A 17910-nucleotide genomic window follows, 5' to 3' on the forward strand; every position below is an offset into this window, starting at 1 on the left:
ATTGGACTCTGGACTAAGGGTTGGCTGTGCAGCTGTATAACTGTATGTAGGACACTATAAAAACTAGATCAAAGAAATCTTAAACTGACTCTCTGTATTAAAAGGTCACAATTAGGCACAACAGAACATGACCTGGACATAATTTGTATCTATTTATTTCCTAAAGAGCTTATGCTGTTCAGGATTCCTTGTCAAATTGTTATGTATGGTGGCATGTAGAATTACACAGAGTCTCTTCTGTTTGTTTATTTTTCTGTCTTCCAGGTGAGTATCCAGAGCTGCAGGTGAAGATGCGCTCAGTGCTGAGGCTGGAGGTGGAGGCGGTGCGTTTCCTAAAGGAGGAGCCTCATAAGATGGACTCCATGCTGAAGAGGGTCAAAGCACTGACTGAAGCTCTCAGCTGTCTCCGCAGGTGCTCATTAACTTCACTCAGGGGTAAAACAATTATGTTTAGCAGGAAAATAATCCTGATGCATCTTTGTCCTCCCTGTTATCGACAGGTGTGTGTCGGAGTCAATCGTCCCAGCCAGATCAGCCCAGGTGGAGCCTTTAAAGGTCCTGGAAACAGATCAGGGGCCCCTGAAGGCCCAGAGCCCCCAAAGCTCCCCCAAACCCCTGCCTCGATCCTCGGTCAGAGCTCCTCTGCCCACACCCTCTCTCTCCAGGAGTCAGGCTGAGGTCAGCCACCCCAGCCCCCCACTGACAGCCACCCATGGACGAGACTCGCCCACCGTGGCCAAGGTACTGCACAGACGATTAGTCCATTTTCTGAATGATTACAAAATGACAAAATGTGAGACTTTTGTACATGAACAGGTGTGTTTGTTAGGAAGCCGTCTGTAGAGTAGAATGTGAGACATGTTGTTGTGTTGTGAAGGTGAGTCCTTGCAGCAGAGAGGGCAGCCCTGCTCTGCAGAGGAGACAGGGCCCTCTGACGTCGCTAACACAGGATAGCCACGCTGACCACACCCCCATGGAACAGGTCAGTGTCACTCCAATGTGACATCTTCAATGGTTGGAACATGTTCCATTCCTTAAGGAAACTTTTAAATAAGGAGCTGTTTGCTAGTACTCACTGTGAGTTAATTCATTAATTTGCAGGTCAAAAGATGTTTGAGTTGGCTTTGTGACATATTTCAGTATTTCAGTATGAAGCAGGCCCAAAGTTTATATATAATGTTTGTTATACTGGAGGAACCGCTGTTATATACATCAAACTTTTATAACCAAACTGAGTCCACTTCCAAACAAGACACTGTCTGAACTAGATGTTTTTCTCACCTGCAAATCATCGAAGGACTGATACTGATGATAATGATTCAGTCCCCTTCATAGTTTTAAACAAACCACAGCTATCATCAACCTGTGTGACTGTGTGTGTCTTCCTCAGACTACAGAGAGACACACTCCAGAGGGCAGTCTGGGTGTAGAAACCAGCAGTATGAACCAGACCAGCACCAGCCAGGCCAACCAGCCAGCCAGCTTTGTCTCCAGTCAGCTTCCATCCCCCAACACCAACACAGACTTTGATCAGGTCCTCCAGGAATCCCAAGCCAGCCTGATGAAGACCATCACTCGTCTGAATGTGTTAGATACCAGAGAGGGTTGTTCTGATTCTGCCTCAAGACAACTGTCCACTGCATCAAAATCAGAGAGGGACACATCTCTGGACCTGACCCTGCAAGGTTAACCTGTAGTATCTCATTCACTGAAAACACATTGGGCCTTATGTGACAACATTTTCTTATTTGTATCCAAAATCTTATCTGTGAGGTTTACTTGTACAAGTATTCGTAGTCTGATTCAGGAAGAACAGAGATTTTTTTTTCCAATTAGTAGTCTGTACGAGTTTTAATGCCAAAATATCTCAACACTAAAAGAGATACAACTTGTACAACAGGTCTGGACCACTCGTGAAATTATTTTGTACTTATAATATTTTGAATACAAAAAAATCGGTCACAAATTCTCTTAAATCACGTGTCTCGTTTGTACCAGTGGTTCTTGCATGAGGCCCAATGCTCCTAAATCAACAGAATGGTGTGAGTTTAGATCTAAAAGTAGCATGCTGTATGTTTGCTCTTTTGCTCTATACACTTTCATCATTTCAAGGCTGCAGTGCATTACAGTTCAGAGGAAGCCACATGCAGTAGGGTCCTGTCAAAACCATGTATCTCTTAACTAGTCACAAGCTAAGAAAAACAACCCTGTTTTAAAGGTGCTAAATTCAAAATTCAGAGCGCATCTGTGATTGAGGAACTGCCTGAGATAATGTATTTAACAGTTCAGCCTAGTTTGTTCATCAAGTGTCTGTTTATCGTATCTGGGAAAACACATTGGATCATACTGGCCATTATTAAGTTATGAGTCATTATGAGTCATTACACAATATAAATAATGCATAGTTATTATTTTTCTCCCTCCGTGTGATTTTTCATCTTTAAAAGTGATTCACATTGTGATTGGTATTTTAATGTCATGAACAAGAACAGCCATTAATAGCGCCATTACGTTTAAAACTGTACCCAGGGCCCCGTCCATAGTATTACTACACATAGCAGAGTCAAATAATACTATATAGCTACATGGGACGGGTGGTATACAAGGAGTACAATTTCTTTTAGATGCAACCTAAACACAAAGGTCTATGTGTCTGTTTGTGCTACAGCCTCAGTGGAGCAACAAGCACGTCTGTCTGATTCCCAGGAAGACACAACTCCCCAGCTGAGTGATGAGGTGGATTCCATCCAGTTAGAACCCTCAGATACAGGTATGATACCAGTTTGAACAAAGAAAAGAAAACACTACAAATCTAAGTTACTAAACTTCAGCACTCTGATGTTTGGATGTGTTTTTACTCCAGCAGCAGCCTCACAGCTTCCTGCAGCCCCTGTGGAGCCTCCTCCCTCAGCTCCCCAATCAGCTGCTCCCTCAGCTCCTCCATCAAGCTCAGCTCCACAATCAGCAGCTCCTTTCTCAGCTTCCCAATCAGCCCCTCCCTCAGCTGCCAAATCAGCTGCTCCTTCCTCAGCTCCACCTCCCTCAACTTCTCCCAGTACAGAACGCATTAGCCGCCCACGGGTGGAGAAACCCCGCCGCACCAGTGTGGATAAGGAGATGAAGCAGAGTCCAGACAGGGCCGGCAAGTCTCCTCCTCCTCCTCCTCCTCCACGAAGGTCAGTTCAGCCCTGAGGATCACCTGCAGACCGGGCTTTCTAAAGGGTAAAAACTAGATATCACCTTTTTTTTTATTGCCTTTCCAGGTTCCATGCTGTCAATTCAGGTCTAACCACAGGAAGGTCAGGAGAGGTGGTTTTCACCACCAGGAAAGAGCCGCTTGGATCCCAGGTATGTGTGTGTGTGTGTGTGTGTGTGTGTGTGTGTGTGTGTGTGTGTGTGTGTTTGTGGACAAATAAATAAGAATGCTACACTTGAAAGCAGTTCTTAGCATATTTACAATTAGAGAAGTGAGCGTCCCATGTCCAAACTTGCCAGTAGAAGACTAGATTTTAAATATTTTACAGTCTAATAGTTTTTAACAGAGTTCTTCGCACTATATTTATAAATATAGTTACTGTATATTGTATGCAGAACCAACATTAGTAGGGCCGGGACCCATGAACAGTCTGATAAATTGGGTATATGAGGAAATACAGATGCTTGACTCCTAAAGATTTGTGTTTTTATTGTTGGGGGGAAAAAAATCCCCCCAACATCAGAGCTTTAAGAGCATCTGATTATTCTTCATTTAGCAAAAAAAAAAATCGGATTTGAACAACAATATTCCGCAGGGACAACTTTTAAACAATAAATGTCTGTCACTATCTTTCACTGAAGGAGGTAACACAATGGTAAATGGTAAATGGACTTGTACTAGTGCTTTTCTAGTCTTCCGACCACTTAAAGTGCTTTAACACTACATGACATTTGATCAGGATCATCTCGAGTCCATCACATATCTTTTCTTTCTATCTCTTTAGATTGAGTGTTTATGATTATAATTTGATGGTCAGCTGATGCTAAATTGATGATGTGAGTTTGAATTAATACACAAACTAAATGAATCTGTTCAAGGATGAGGGTGAGAAGGAGAAAGAGCAGCCGCTGGTTCCTCAGCCCAAACCCCCAAGACAGCCACCAGAGGTCAAACCCAAACCCCAGATGTGTTCTCCTTCACATTTGGCTGGTTCCACCTCCACCCGTTCCACAGCCTCAGCACACAGGGGGGATGTGGAAGAAGAGGAGGAGGACAACAAAATCATGAAAGAGCTGCAGGTATGTGAACAAAATTGCTGTTTCTTAAAACTTAAGCAGATCAAGTACTCAACCACGGAAAGTACACCAGATCTGGGACTGTGTTCAACTCTGAGAGCCAAACCTTTTAATAACTATTGGATATATATATATATATATATATATATATATATATATATATATATATATATATATATTTCTATATACACCCATCATATTTCATCAATTCTACACATCACAGCATTAATTAAAGGTATTTAGCATCCATTGCATCCTTGTGCCTCTGACCCCACCATTGTCTCCGTAACCTTAACCCTCACCATGGACCCTCTGCCACTTTCACCAAGGTGTTTCAGAAATGCACTTTGAGGGATGAAGGGAGCAGAGGTGTGGTTGAACGATCAGCCTCTGAGCTCCAGAGCAGTGAGATGGAGTCTAAGGTAAAAAGAAAAGGAAAAACAGTCTAACAGCACTAATTATTAACAACAGACCTTTTAACTCAAACCTCAGAACTTTGCTCCCCAAAGTTGTAGTGTATGTTAAAAAAGTCTGCTGGCTTTTAATAGGTCTTACTGTAAATTCTGTAAAGTCACATCACTGTGTTCTGGCAAAGCACGTCTGTGTATAGGACAGTGTTCTTCACAGAGCTGTTGTAATGAAATGTACCTTGATAATAAATGATCCAACAGTATGCTTACACTTACACTCAGTTTCTCACCTGACTAAAATGGGTTTGCTCACCTGATTTGTGGTTGCAGTGAATTTGTTCCTGCTTCTAACTCACAACAGCTAACGTTTCTGGATTAACATCATTGAGGCCGTTGTAACTAATTGCCTTTTTGTTCCTCTGTCTCTCTATGTCTATCATTTATATTACTTATAATAACACTGCACTCACCAAAGCTGAGATCTGGGGACACAGTGATATAAAACAAAAAATAAGTCTGACGGTTTAACAAACATTCAGGCAGGTGGGAAACAAACTAAGCCTCATTGCACAGGAAAACTGTGCACACAGGGCCAAATGAACTCACAGAGAGGCCCCTAGTATAACCACCCATACACACACATTGTCCTAACCTCTCTAACAGATGTTTCAGTCTCAGAAACTAACACTGGACAATACCCTGCCCCATGTTTAATGTATGTTTGTGATAAATTGGATATAATAAGAAATATCCTTGAACAAAATATACTAAGGATCACATTTACAGCAGATGTTTACACTTATAATAAGAGCGTCCACCTTGACATTCACCTTGACACACTAACACATTAACAAGACAATATGAAGCAAACCTTTCTGATTAACTTCCTATTCTGCTGACATAACATTAAGAATTCATGAAGGTGGACTGGTGCTACCTTTCTGTAACCTCAATGCCTCTCTTTTTTGGAAAGCATAGTTGTCAGATTATTCTTCCATCACTGTCCTAAACATCTTTCCCCCTGCCAGTGTCTCTTGTATTGTCGCTGCGGGATCTTTGGTCACATGGACCGTTCACACTCTATAACTGCCTGTTATGAATTAATAAACGTCTGCTCCCCTTCCTGCTTTGTCTTCTCAAGTCTTTCAGTTTCTTTTAACTGGAATTGATCACAGTATGCCTGAGCACACACACACAAACACACACAATACAATACAGCACATACATAAGCCTCCCCTACATAGGTAATAGGTAGAAAGATACAAGAACGCTTACATACACACACAGACAATAACATGTCTTTCTGTTCATTTTAAATGTCAGTATAGGGGTCTCACACTTATGATAAGAGACCAAACAGATCAATCAATCAACTCTATTGTTGTGTGACAGTATGATTTTATCGGCATCCGAAATTTACAGAAATGGAACCAGCTGTGTGGATAGGCTATGGAGATATATGGGTTTGAATTTTTTATTTTTTATTCGGACAGATTACCCACGTTTGGTCTGAAAAGTCCTTTAGACTGAAGGCAGATTGTCTCTGACAGCCAGATGCTGTTAACATTGACTTTGAGACTCTAATCTCAGCGACTCCCACTTTAAAGTAACAGGCTGTGCTGTAGGAATGTCTCTCTCCTGTTTGACAAACTTAATTTCTCTGTAGATTTTTCCTAAATGCCAGCTCTTTACAAGCCTTTTTCTGCAGTGCGGCTACTGCCAAACTTGATGGCTATGCTAACCTGTTTTTTTTAATGGTTTAGCCACTAAAATAAAGGCTTTTTAATATTTCCTTCCTTGTTCCATTTTTGATCTACGGCTGATAACACAGAGCAACCAGTTGTCTCTCTCTCCTGCTGACCTCTTGGCTCCCTTAGTGGCAGCTCTACTTGCAATGACTACTTGAAAGCTGGTAGAATTTAGAATTAAGTAGTATAATAAGATTACATAATAACTCCCATAATACGAAGGAAAAACGTGCATGCACAGGATTACCTTGGTAGATTACTTTTTTACGTGTTCGTACTGTTTACCTCACAGTCGTGGCTACTAGAAACGAGTGGTTGCCTCTGTGATAACTTTCCAGAGTTGTAAAACCCTGACTATTGTAAACTGGCATCTGTTAAGCCCTCAGACTGATCTGTAACTCCCACTGGACTTCTTGTATCGTATTTCATTGTCCCTGCTTTGTTTTGATGCAGGGCTGTTTCATCTGAACAAAACATATCAGGGAAAAGCCAGCAATGTGTGGGTATTTGTCTTTTGTGCAGATACAGAATTTTAAGGGTGTGCATGTGCCTTTTTGAGATTGTCCAATTATTCAAGTTATCCTTTATATAAAACTGTGATGCAAGTCTTTTGTACATTTATTACAGTTTGTACATTTAAGAGTATCTTGTAGGTATTGGACGTGTATTTTTAGTAATACTGGGATATAAAAGACAAATTATGAGGTGTTTAATCTTGCTTTTTCTAATTATAGGTGACTACAGAACTGTCAAATAAGAATAATTTGTCAGGTGGAAATAAGCAATGGAAAGAAAAAGTGAGGACATCTCCAACATCACAGGTGGCCAATCTGAAGCCTTCTCAGTTACCAACATCAGACCACCAGTCAGCTCCTCAGACGGGAATTACAGATGGCTGCCCTAATAAACTCATAACAGCAGCTGGACTGGAAGAACACATTGAAGTTAGGAGAGGCAATATAAATCTTGATAAGAAGGACGCAGAGGAGAATGTGGTTAAACAGCTGCCTTCCTTAACAGCTTTACAAGATGTTCAGACTGTACAAAAGAATGAGGAGATTCCAACAACAAGCCAAAGGAAAGCAGAGATACATACAGCTCCAACTGTTCAAAAAGAAAATTATCTTTCTGTGAAAAGTCCTGATCAGATTAACAAGGAGGTCGTTGGACCAGTGTGCTCCCCAACCTCAGCAGAAAAGAAAGTCAAGTTTACAACAATTGTTACTCTACAAAAAGAAAATATTCAAGCTACTGACATTGCAAGTCCTGACCAAACAAATGAAAAAGTTGTTAACGAGGTACCAGCTGAGAAGAAGTCAAATTTGATGGTAGTATTAACTTTACAAAAAGAAAACACCCCAGAGGACAGAGTGATAGAGTTCCAGCAGGATAAGTCCCAGAGCTCAGATCAGTGTGTAGCTTCTTCTCCTGTAAAACCTTCACCCAGCTTGACTTACAGCAGCAAGCAGCAGAACCAGGAGGCGACAGCACAGGTATCCAGGGACCAATCACAATACACAGAAGAAGGAAGTAACCTGAGCCCTGATCTTCTGGACGATGAAGGACCTCCTCCTCCACCACAGCCGATTGGTAAAATCAGCCTTAGAATCTCCAAGATCATGTGTCCAAGACTCAAGACACAGTTTAGAGAGGAAGACCTCGCTGAAATGAGTGACTCTGACAAACAGATTGTAGCTGGGGTCAACAGCACTGGTGAACCCACTTATTGGGCACATGACAACCAAGGTTTCCAGGACAGTGATGACTGTGATATGAAACCTATTATTGTTTTCTTGAATGAGCCTATGGACATTCAGTCAGCCTACAAGCGTCTGTCTACCATCTTAGAAAGCGAGGAAGATCTCTCTCCAGAAAATATCGTGGATGAAGAGGATACAAAGCAGTACGAAGAGAAACAGAACGTGAGAAAAATTAGCATTACTGAAATTAATACAGACTTGGACCTTAAAGACAGCACAGGGAATGGTCAGTATTCTCTACATATGCACAATCAAAGACCTTCAGCAGATAATGTCTCAATTTGCAAAAACCAAGACCAGGGTAAACCAGACTCGCTTAGACAGCCAGAGACCAAAAGGAAATTCAAATTGAAATTCCCCAAAAACAAACTGGCTGCAATTAGCCAGGCCATTCGTACAGGGACGGTCAAAACAGGAAAGAAGGCTGTCAAGGTTGTTGTCTATGAGGAAGAGGAGGAGAATGCATCGTACAGCAACCCAGTGAAGGAGACTAAGAAGCCAACAAAAGAATCCAAGAGGTTTGACACCAGTACCAAACAATTCAACTTGTGTGAAGGCAAAACAGAGACAGACAGAGACATCAAGGTCTCCCCTTCCATTGATACCAGACACTCAAAGTCACATAGCCGGGTAGAGGAGCTCTGCAGGGTTACGTTTGACTCTAATGACAGTCTAGAAGAGTCAATTAAACAGTTGGAAATCAGTGTGGACAGTATGTCTGGCCCTTCTTCTCCCTCCAGCATTGTGTCCTCACCTCCTCAGTCCCCTGATTCCTCCTTTGACTCCAGTGACAGAGCTCAGCTTAAAGGCAAAGTCAAACGAGAGCGGGAGAGAAGCCCGTCCAAGAGGCCAGCGTCTCAGATCCTAAAGGGCCCAAATCCACCTCAGAGTAAGAGGACCAAGCCACAACCTCTTCACGACTCAGGGAAAACCTCCACCAAGAAACAGGTCTGATGTTCCTCTGACTGCAGAGCACGCTTGCTTCAGTGATGCTGGGCTGGTGATGGGCTCGCTACTCTGACTCTCTGACTCTACGCATATGTGTTCTTTAATCTTTCTGTTATAGCCAGGGGTCATTTTGTTTCTTCAAGCAAAGTGAGTGGTAATTTGTACCAGAATGGACAAACTGACTTGTACTGGTTTGTATGTGTAGCCTGAAAGTTAATGCATTTTCTATAAAGAACGGTTTCCATTTATTAGTTATCTCTGTTCATTCAAAACAGACCAGTTATGGTTCAATAACAAAGGCAGTAAACAAGATTTAACTTTCTCAGGACCACTAAATAGGACAATGTCTATGAATAACTACAGTACATGTATGCTCAGACTGAACAACAAACAGGTTTTTGCCTTGTGTTATCTGCACAAATTTTGACAGATGGACTGTCTGTATTTATTTGCCACAATGGACCACCTGTACTTACCAGGAATTTTAGTTCAGTTTGTCATTGTCCTGCACATCCTTCACTTCCATGAATTGCTGCCTCGTGATAAAGCAAAATCTTTCGCTTTTCAGCTGATGCATATCATTTATTGCCCCATTTGCCAAACACAAATTTCCCGTCTGCTTGCATCCAATCATGTCTTTGATCCTGTTGCTTAATACCATCTGATATTGTCTATATCTTGAAGATACCTTACTGTTTTCCCATTTCAACCAGCATTGATGACTGATATACCCCTTTACTTACAGTAAAGACTACTCAAATGTACATTTCCCCTCCATGTGCTACTGTGGTTGAATAACTTGCAATACAATGATGTCATAATTTGCTGCATTAATCTGATGTTTTTGACTGTTTTTCAGTGTTATAGTTGCTATCGTACAAATGCAGTGTCTCCTACATGCCAGTCTGGCCTAACTAACTTTTTGTCCATGTATCTTCTTGCTAGACCTCCAGCAGCAGCTTCAGCTCTTCTGCCCAGCGATCCCAAACCAAATCTCGGCACTCTTCTTCCTCTAGCTCACCAGAGAAGACGCCTAAGGGCCAGCAGCAGTCCCCCCAGAAGCAGCCCAGCCAGGTAAATGACCTCTGACAGACCTGAGCATAGCAGCTCTGAGTCAGCATAGACTGGAGGGTAAAATGGCATCTATGCTATTCATATAGCAGGTTAAACAACCTTTTACCTTTTGTTGTGAAGTATCAGTACATTCAACTACTTAGTGGAAACTAAACTTAAACCCCCCCATCATTGATCATCATTATGTAATTTAAAACTCAAACAAACAAATACCTGCCTCAGAAAATCATTAATGTTTCCACTTTAAAATAACTCTATCCTCTGAAACTCCAGGTGGATTCTGCTTACCATGAAATCATACAGATATTAAAATCTGGGTTGACTCTGGCTGTACATTAAAAGATACTCATATTGACTTAACTTTGTCCCTGAGACATGCAAGTAGCAAGCAGAAGCTTTAGTTGGGGTTAGGACATGTGTAGTCTTATTTACTTTAACTAGAGAATCAGTCTTCTGAAATTACATCCAAACTAGACATTTTAATTGAACAACTTATAAATAAATTGCTTAGATGAGGGGGAACTGGGTACCATCAGTTAGAGAGTAGTTAGTCAATAGCTTGGATAAAGAGTGAATTGTATTTTACAGTGAGTTTTAAATGTGTTGAGGTTGTTTCTGTGGTGGTGCATATCTGTCTCATTTTGTGGGTCTTCTTCAAGTTTTATCTGTCTGTTTATGGCTGTGTTCACATTACTCTTCAATTCTTAACACTTCTTTCAACATACGCTCCCTGATTTTGTTATAGTACCCATTAATGTCCCCATACCCCAAACTAGCTGTTAATGTTTTGAAACTCAACCCAGTTGAGTTTCTCGATCAGAGAGTGGAGCTTGACCTGCATGTAACCTGCATGTTCACTGGGGACAGCCGTTCTTCATCTGGCAGTGAGTTGTGGAAATATTATTTGGGTGTCAAAAACTCTCAAAACCTCTTTTTCCTCAAACAATGACGCACAGAAGCCATGATGTACACATATTAGTGATCCAGTTGAAACATTCATCATTGATTAACCCTCACATTTATGTCATGAAAGAGTGCGTCTTCATTACGTACTGCATGTATGTTGTGCTCAGTGGCACCACTGTTTTGTGAAATTCTTTTGATCACAATGTCAAATCTTTAATGAGATGTTTAGTGATTACAAAACAATTCCAATTATTTCTGTATGGAGACAAAAGTATTTTATATCTTTTAATATTCTCTGTCATAGACAGCTTGTTCTTACATTAACTTTACTTTTTCTACACTGATCCTGATTCATGTAGGAGAAATAGCGCTGCACTTTGTCAGTCATGTGTGTTACTACTATGTCTTTGGCCAGTATAGTAAGTAAGAACATTCATTCAAAAATGAGTTGAGTCCCTGTGTTATATCTGACAGAACACTGAAGTGCAATGAAGCCCAAAACAGAAAATGTGTCCAAATACTGCCAATGACCATAAACATACGGACCCTGTCAGAGTTGAAAGATGGGGGGCAGCCTTTACCATTTGCATTTGTCATTATACCGGGAAGCTCCATTTGCAGATAAGTGAGAATGGGCTTCACCTGGGATCTAACAGCCTCAGAAATTATCGACAGGATGAAAGGAGGAAATGCTTTTACTTGTATATCTTCATCAAGGAAGATTCAGGTTGTTAAATGACCCAACTAATAAAATATGATACTAATATCAGTCCCATCAAAACCCATTTATAATGCAGCATTTGTAGAGAGGAACATCCACCCATCACACTTCAACACTTCAAGCCCCTTTTAAATGAGCCACTCTAAGGTCTAAAAGGAGGGTCTTTATTCTTCTGGTCACTTCCATTGATCCACTTTATTCCAGTCCATGTTGAAAAGCCTTCAGTCACCATTTCCAAAATCTATTGATTTAATCAAAGGTCACCAGTAAATCCCTAATGCACTAAGCCCTGGCTCTCTTGCATGACTTCAGACAGAGCTGTCAACTGAAGTGGTGGTCACACTGGACATCAGTAGAGGGAGCAGTACCAGAGTCTGCTCTGGTTCAGGGGTGGATAAGGGCCAAGAAACAAGGGTTTCCGTTTACAGTGAGGAGGCAGTTATTTTAGCTGGCGACAATCACGGTCAAATGTTGACCCGTATGCTCCGTCCAGTTGCAATTTGCCATTAAAAAGAACTTGTTGCAATCGTCATTTCCAGTGAGTACACAACAGCCGTGTTGATGTGAGACTACACTACCTTTGCCACTGAGTACACAGTGTACATAGTGTACGATATGGAAGTGTACTAACAGAAGTATTTGAATCGAGACACAGCATGACTGTCAGGGGAAGAGACTGAGAGCGCCAATGGTCAGCCATCTATGTTGTAAGGACGTTTTCACTGAGCCACTCTGGCGAAAGCGGCCACTTAAAACACACGGTAGCAGTTCTAGCATAGCAAGGTATTGTCTGGCCAAAGCCATAGCAATAACAGGTATGAGTGTTCTTCTCCTCTCATGTGGGCTGTGTGTTGTTGGCTTTGACCTGCCATGTTCCGTGGTGTCTGTTTACAGGCTGACAGCAGAAGCAGTAGAGCAGCTGGGGATAGTAGCCATTCTGTCGTTGCTTTGCGTGCCTCTAAGATCCCAGCCATGTGCCATAGCTCTGGGAAACACCCGTCTGCCTCTTTGTCCACTCCTCACTGCTCAGACACCACCGATAGCTTCCAAAACCTCTCCTCCTCCTCCACCTCCTCCTCCTCTGCTTCTTCACCTTCAGCTTCTTCCACCTTCTCCTCGGGGAAACACTCTCTTCTGTCTCCCCGTTCAAAGTGTTCTTCCAGCCCGTCTTCTCCTTCCTTGGCCCAGCGTTCCAGGCAGCAGGCTCTATTGTGTCCTCTCTCCTCTTCCTCCTTGGTGAAAAACTCTTCCTCCGTTTCTCCGTCAGACTCTCCACCTCGCTCCCCCTCTCCTTCCTTGCCTTCATTTTCTTTCTCCACTCCTCCACACAAGTCTTTTATCCCGTCTCTGAATCTGAGTCGTCTCCTCCCCTCGTCTAGCCACGTCATGTCGTCATCCCACGCTAACGCCAGCCCGGCCCAACACGGGCCTCGCAGCAGCAAACGCCAGCACCGCCTTGTCCTCACCTCCACCTCCACCTCCACCCCTCAACACAGCTACGACTCCTCATCCTCCTACTCTTCATCCTCGCCCTCCTCCTCCTCTCTGTCCCCCACCTCCTCTTCCTCCTCCCCTCCTTCCCCATCCTCCTCCCTCCTCCCCACCATGGTGAGTCATGGGGCAAGGAGTGTCCGAACATCAGCGTCCAACCCCAGCTCTCCGGGCCGTGGCAAGAAACGCACCGGAAGCCAAGCTGGCCGAGTCCTGCGCATGACGGCGACAGCCTCACGGGACGCAGCGTGACGTTTTCCTCTACGATTCAGTATTCAACATATGTGAGTGCAGAAGTAAATGGGTTGGGCATACCCAACTGATGAAAAAAGACAAACTGCACTGTGTTCCTACAGCAATATTGTGTGACGTTTACCTTATGATATTTTTGGACAAAGATGGCATGCAAAACCTTGGAAAAATAAAAGTCCAAACCAAACTAGTACTACATGACGTGCATCTCGACAGTCACCCTGAGAGCCCTACAAATACATTGCATGGTTTGATATTATTGGCTGGTTTTAGCTTATCCCAGATAGTTCTCTATCGCTGTATAAACTGCAGCACAGTCACACCAAAGACATATTGAGGTAATTTAAAACCAGTGCTCTAGTGAGCACTGTTTACTTTAGTTCCTTTATACTGCACATATCTTAATCAGTCTTTAATGACCAAATTTAAAGATTCTCTATATGACATTCAGAGCATTAATTTAGTAGTAAATAACTATTGTCTATGCAAAGATATAGTGTAGTAATTTCTACCTGAGCAGAGGATGAAGTCTCTCTCCCTCTGTGCGTGCTGTTATCAGAGCTTCTCCTTGATTTGTTCACATAGCCGAACCGGTCACATGTGCTTTTAGTGCATGTTAGTGCATGTGAGCGTTCCCCACTGGTTAGCTCACGGCCGCTGCTCTGCACTGCTCTCATACGGAGGTTAGAGCTGATAACACCATTGTCGCCAAAGCGTGGCACCCGACCTCTGGTTCCTCATCAAGTAAACACTGTTAGCTCGTCTGAAAATGTTGCTGTTGTTTGCACTGTTAGTGCTGTTAGCACTGTTAGCTCCTAGCTACCGGTTCAGCTGTCGCCATGTTGAGAGCCTTGTGGAGGCAATCCCTCTGCTCTGAATTTCGAATTGAGAACCCTTAAGAAATTTTTATTGGGCTTGTTCATGTTTTTTAAATCTTTATTTATTTATTTATTTTGGAAAATTCAAACAGTTTTTCAATTGATCAATATTGAATTAGCAAGTAGTGAAGTAATAAACTTGTGCAATCCCACAATCCCATCCCTTTTACTCCAGCAGGTTTATAGAATTCACTGTGACTGATTTATTGATGCCTTGTTGCTCTCAGCAATGCTGTCAGCTGTTCTCTTCAACAACACAAACTAGTGAGCTCTGCTGAACAGATAATCACGACACCAAGCCATCTGAGAAGAAATGTGAGGGATAATTATTGGTTTGACAACGTTAGCCATGTTTCCATTCACAAATTTAACTCACAATTTGAAGTATTGCATTAGAGAAGCTACGTGGAAACCAAAACATTTGATTAAACATCCTCGATTGTGCAAAAAAAGTTTATACGCTCGCTTGAGAACGTTTTTTTTGTTGCCGAACAACAGCTTTGCCAAATAAATTTTTATGTAGTGAACAATAACTCACATGACCGACCAGTTGTTTCTGCTGTCAGTGTCTTCTTGGATCTTCCGATAATTAATTAATAACTTAATTGAAACAAATTCCTGAAGACCTCTTTCCATTTTTCTCTCAGAGATGACCATGTTCTGTTGCTGGTTCCCAACCTTTACATCTTCTATTCTGTAACTGGAGGATTACAGCCTTGTGTAACGTACAGCGCCAAATTCTGACCAAACTACGCTGTAGCCTAGTTTATTGACTTTCCTTTCTTTCATTTCTTATTTTTGCAACATTTCAAAAAAGTTTGCTTAAAATTTGCTAGACAATTTAATGGAAACATGGCTATAGATGGATGAAAGTATTTGTATTTGTATAAAAAAAATAGTATCAGCTGATATGTTGTCAAATGTTTAAGCTCTCATATCGACACCGTTCAGCACTAAACATCCAGTATTGGTTGGGCTCTAGTCACCCCTGTTATTAGTTATTAGTATTAAGTAATTTGCTGGTGAGCTACAGCTGAGAAGGTTCGTCCATCAGGAGAGAAATCTAGTCAAATAAAAAAAACAAAGATCATTTTCAATATTATATACCTGATTGGTTTGCTTCTACTTGAAAATTTTTCCACAAGCTCTCCAGCCTTTCCACGACCCGTCCCCAGGCGGGTGTGAACCTTATTTTTTATCACTTTCTTTGCGGTGTCAACTGGTAGACCCAGCAGTGCAACAGAGAGCACCTTTAGCTGTGTTCATATTTGGAGTGGATGTTTTCAGAATGTCTGGACTTGGACTGCTTGCAGACAATCAGTGTGATTGAATTTCTTCACTGTAGCTCCTCTACAGTGTAATGTCACAGGTCAGTGTAGAATAATATAAATCTGAATATAAGAAGTTGCAGACTCAGGCTGTCTGAGTCTATCTTTATCATGTTTTATCGACCAGTGATCTGAATATTGAATACATGAATAAAAAATGTCCTCTAAACTGCAGTAGAACAACTGATGTTGGATTATTGGTGTGTGAGATAGAGTATGTGAGGTTTCATTCAACACTGATGTATAGATTTTTATTAAGAAATCGAGGTTGTGAATATCAATATGCAGAATTTACCCAAAGATAGACAGTCCTATACAGACTAAACTGTTTTACATTCTGTAAAGGTCAAATCTGTTTGTGTAGAGTTTTTATGTAGATGAAGTACAATATAGAAAATATATACAGACATATTAGACATATGTGGCATCTTTGAACATAGCTGTTGTTTATTGTGCTTATGCAGAACCTTTTACATTTGTAGTGAGTCCTTGGAGGTGATGTCAAACAGAAAGAACTTTGTGTTTTTTGTCAAGTTTATTTACACTGCAGAGTTAGTTCATTATCACAGACACCTTCAGACAGTCTGCAAGGCTAAATCCATCAAATGAGAAGATAATTATCAGGACAGAGGTACGTTCAGAGCATCTTTAGCAAGGCTTAGAATCTACTCCAATCACTTCGAAAGTGAAAGAATACCCATTCCAACACCACCAAACTGTGGTGAGCTGTCAGTGAACTTAAATCAGTACCATGTGAACATTTCATCATTAATCATATACTTCAAGTATGTGTGGAGGCCTAATGAAGAAAAGAGAATTCGCTTTTGGTGTATGCAAAGCAGAAAACGCTTTTCAATACAGGTGTCAAAGTAAAACGTAGCACTTTGTTCACTGGAGAAAGCGTTCACAGTGAACATAATCCACACAGAAATTACCTTTCCTCCCAAAGTTTTTCATCTGCAGTGAGAATTTCTCACCACCAATTAATATTTATATAATCATAATAGAACTGGCACAGACACACCAACTTAAACAGAATGAGAACCAACACAAACTGCTCCTGAAATGTATGGCTTCCACAGTCTTTTTCCAGTGTCTTCTTTTCTATATTTGTGCCAATAAGTGTTGGAAGTTGTGATGAAGCTGGAGCTTACAGGCTAGAGTGAACACATCCTGGATCTATTTGTGTACCAGCCCAGTGGCCAGGAATACATGTTGGCATTGTATGCTTCCGCAAACCACGGACACGCTGACTGTCTACGTTTTTGCATTTGGTCAGAGCAAGTGACGTAGTTATTGAGATTAAGATTGAGAATTACATGGTATAACGAGTATAACCAGCACTAAGGACGGGTAGAGAGCTGGTGGATGAGTCAAACAGGACTTTCACCCTGTAGACCGCTCTTTGTGTCCCGCATGGAACGAAAAGTAAACATTGACTTTATGCTTGTTACATGACGACGTTATGGTAGTTATGGTTGTTACGTTACAATTTGAACACAAACCATGATCTTTTTTCTAACCTTAACCAAGTTGCTTTGCTGCCTAAACCTAACTAATTGTGTCCCAACATTAACCATGTGGCATTGTGCGTTTCTACGAGCGTGATACGCTGATATGAAACGTATTTATGAAATGTATTTTTGGTTCAGAAACGTCCACATGCAACGTATCCTTGGGTTTGCGGAACATGTTTTCTGGCCACTGGGTTGTACATGACGCACAGAGATAAAACGTAGAGATTGATAAATTCATCTTCTCATCTGACTGGGTAAGACTGCAATTATATTTAATTTACTGTTGGTCTGTGTATAAAAAAAATCCCTTTTGAATGTTTATTATGCAAACCTAAAGGCACAGTGTATTATACGCCTTCACTTGTATGCAAATAGTTTATTTCTTTTGTTGTTATCTTCCTAGAATCTGAACCTGTGCATGCCTTTAACACTTTCTCTGTCAGTTTGAAACTTGTTGAGTTTAAACGACTGTAAATAACTGTTTTGTAAGCGGTTGGTTGTCATGCACTTGAGCTTCCTGTCAGGTTGGAGAACTAATAAAGGGCTTCCAGTGTTTAGACATCAGCTGCTCCTGCTGTCCTGCTTTATTTCAAAGTACGGGACTG

General features: G+C 41.5%; 1 protein-coding gene across 3 annotated transcripts; it reads left to right on the forward strand.

Annotated features, from left to right (window-relative positions):
- The first annotated feature begins 341 nt into the window (after positions 1–341).
- On the forward strand, positions 342–17869 carry LOC137892426 (uncharacterized). 3 transcript variants are annotated; one of them, XM_068737529.1, is made up of 11 exons: positions 342–412; positions 501–741; positions 878–982; positions 1391–1685; positions 2669–2770; positions 2864–3176; positions 3264–3348; positions 4075–4275; positions 7165–9138; positions 10084–10212; positions 13219–17869. In XM_068737529.1, the coding sequence occupies exons 1-11, from the start codon at positions 354–356 to the stop codon at positions 13243–13245; spliced, it is 3531 nt and encodes a 1176-aa protein (XP_068593630.1). In that variant the 5' UTR covers positions 342–353; the 3' UTR covers positions 13246–17869. The 3 variants fall into 3 exon arrangements, with proteins under 3 accessions (XP_068593630.1, XP_068593631.1, XP_068593632.1); XM_068737530.1 differs by having other exon boundaries at positions 2867–3176; XM_068737531.1 differs by lacking the exon at positions 7165–9138.
- Positions 17870–17910: the final 41 nt, after the last annotated feature.

The sequence above is a fragment of the Cebidichthys violaceus genome, unplaced genomic scaffold (genome assembly GCF_023349555.1).
Source record: "Cebidichthys violaceus isolate CVI_PGR_0920_01 unplaced genomic scaffold, fCebVio1.0.p SCAF_8, whole genome shotgun sequence".
NCBI lineage: Eukaryota > Metazoa > Chordata > Actinopteri > Perciformes > Stichaeidae > Cebidichthys > Cebidichthys violaceus.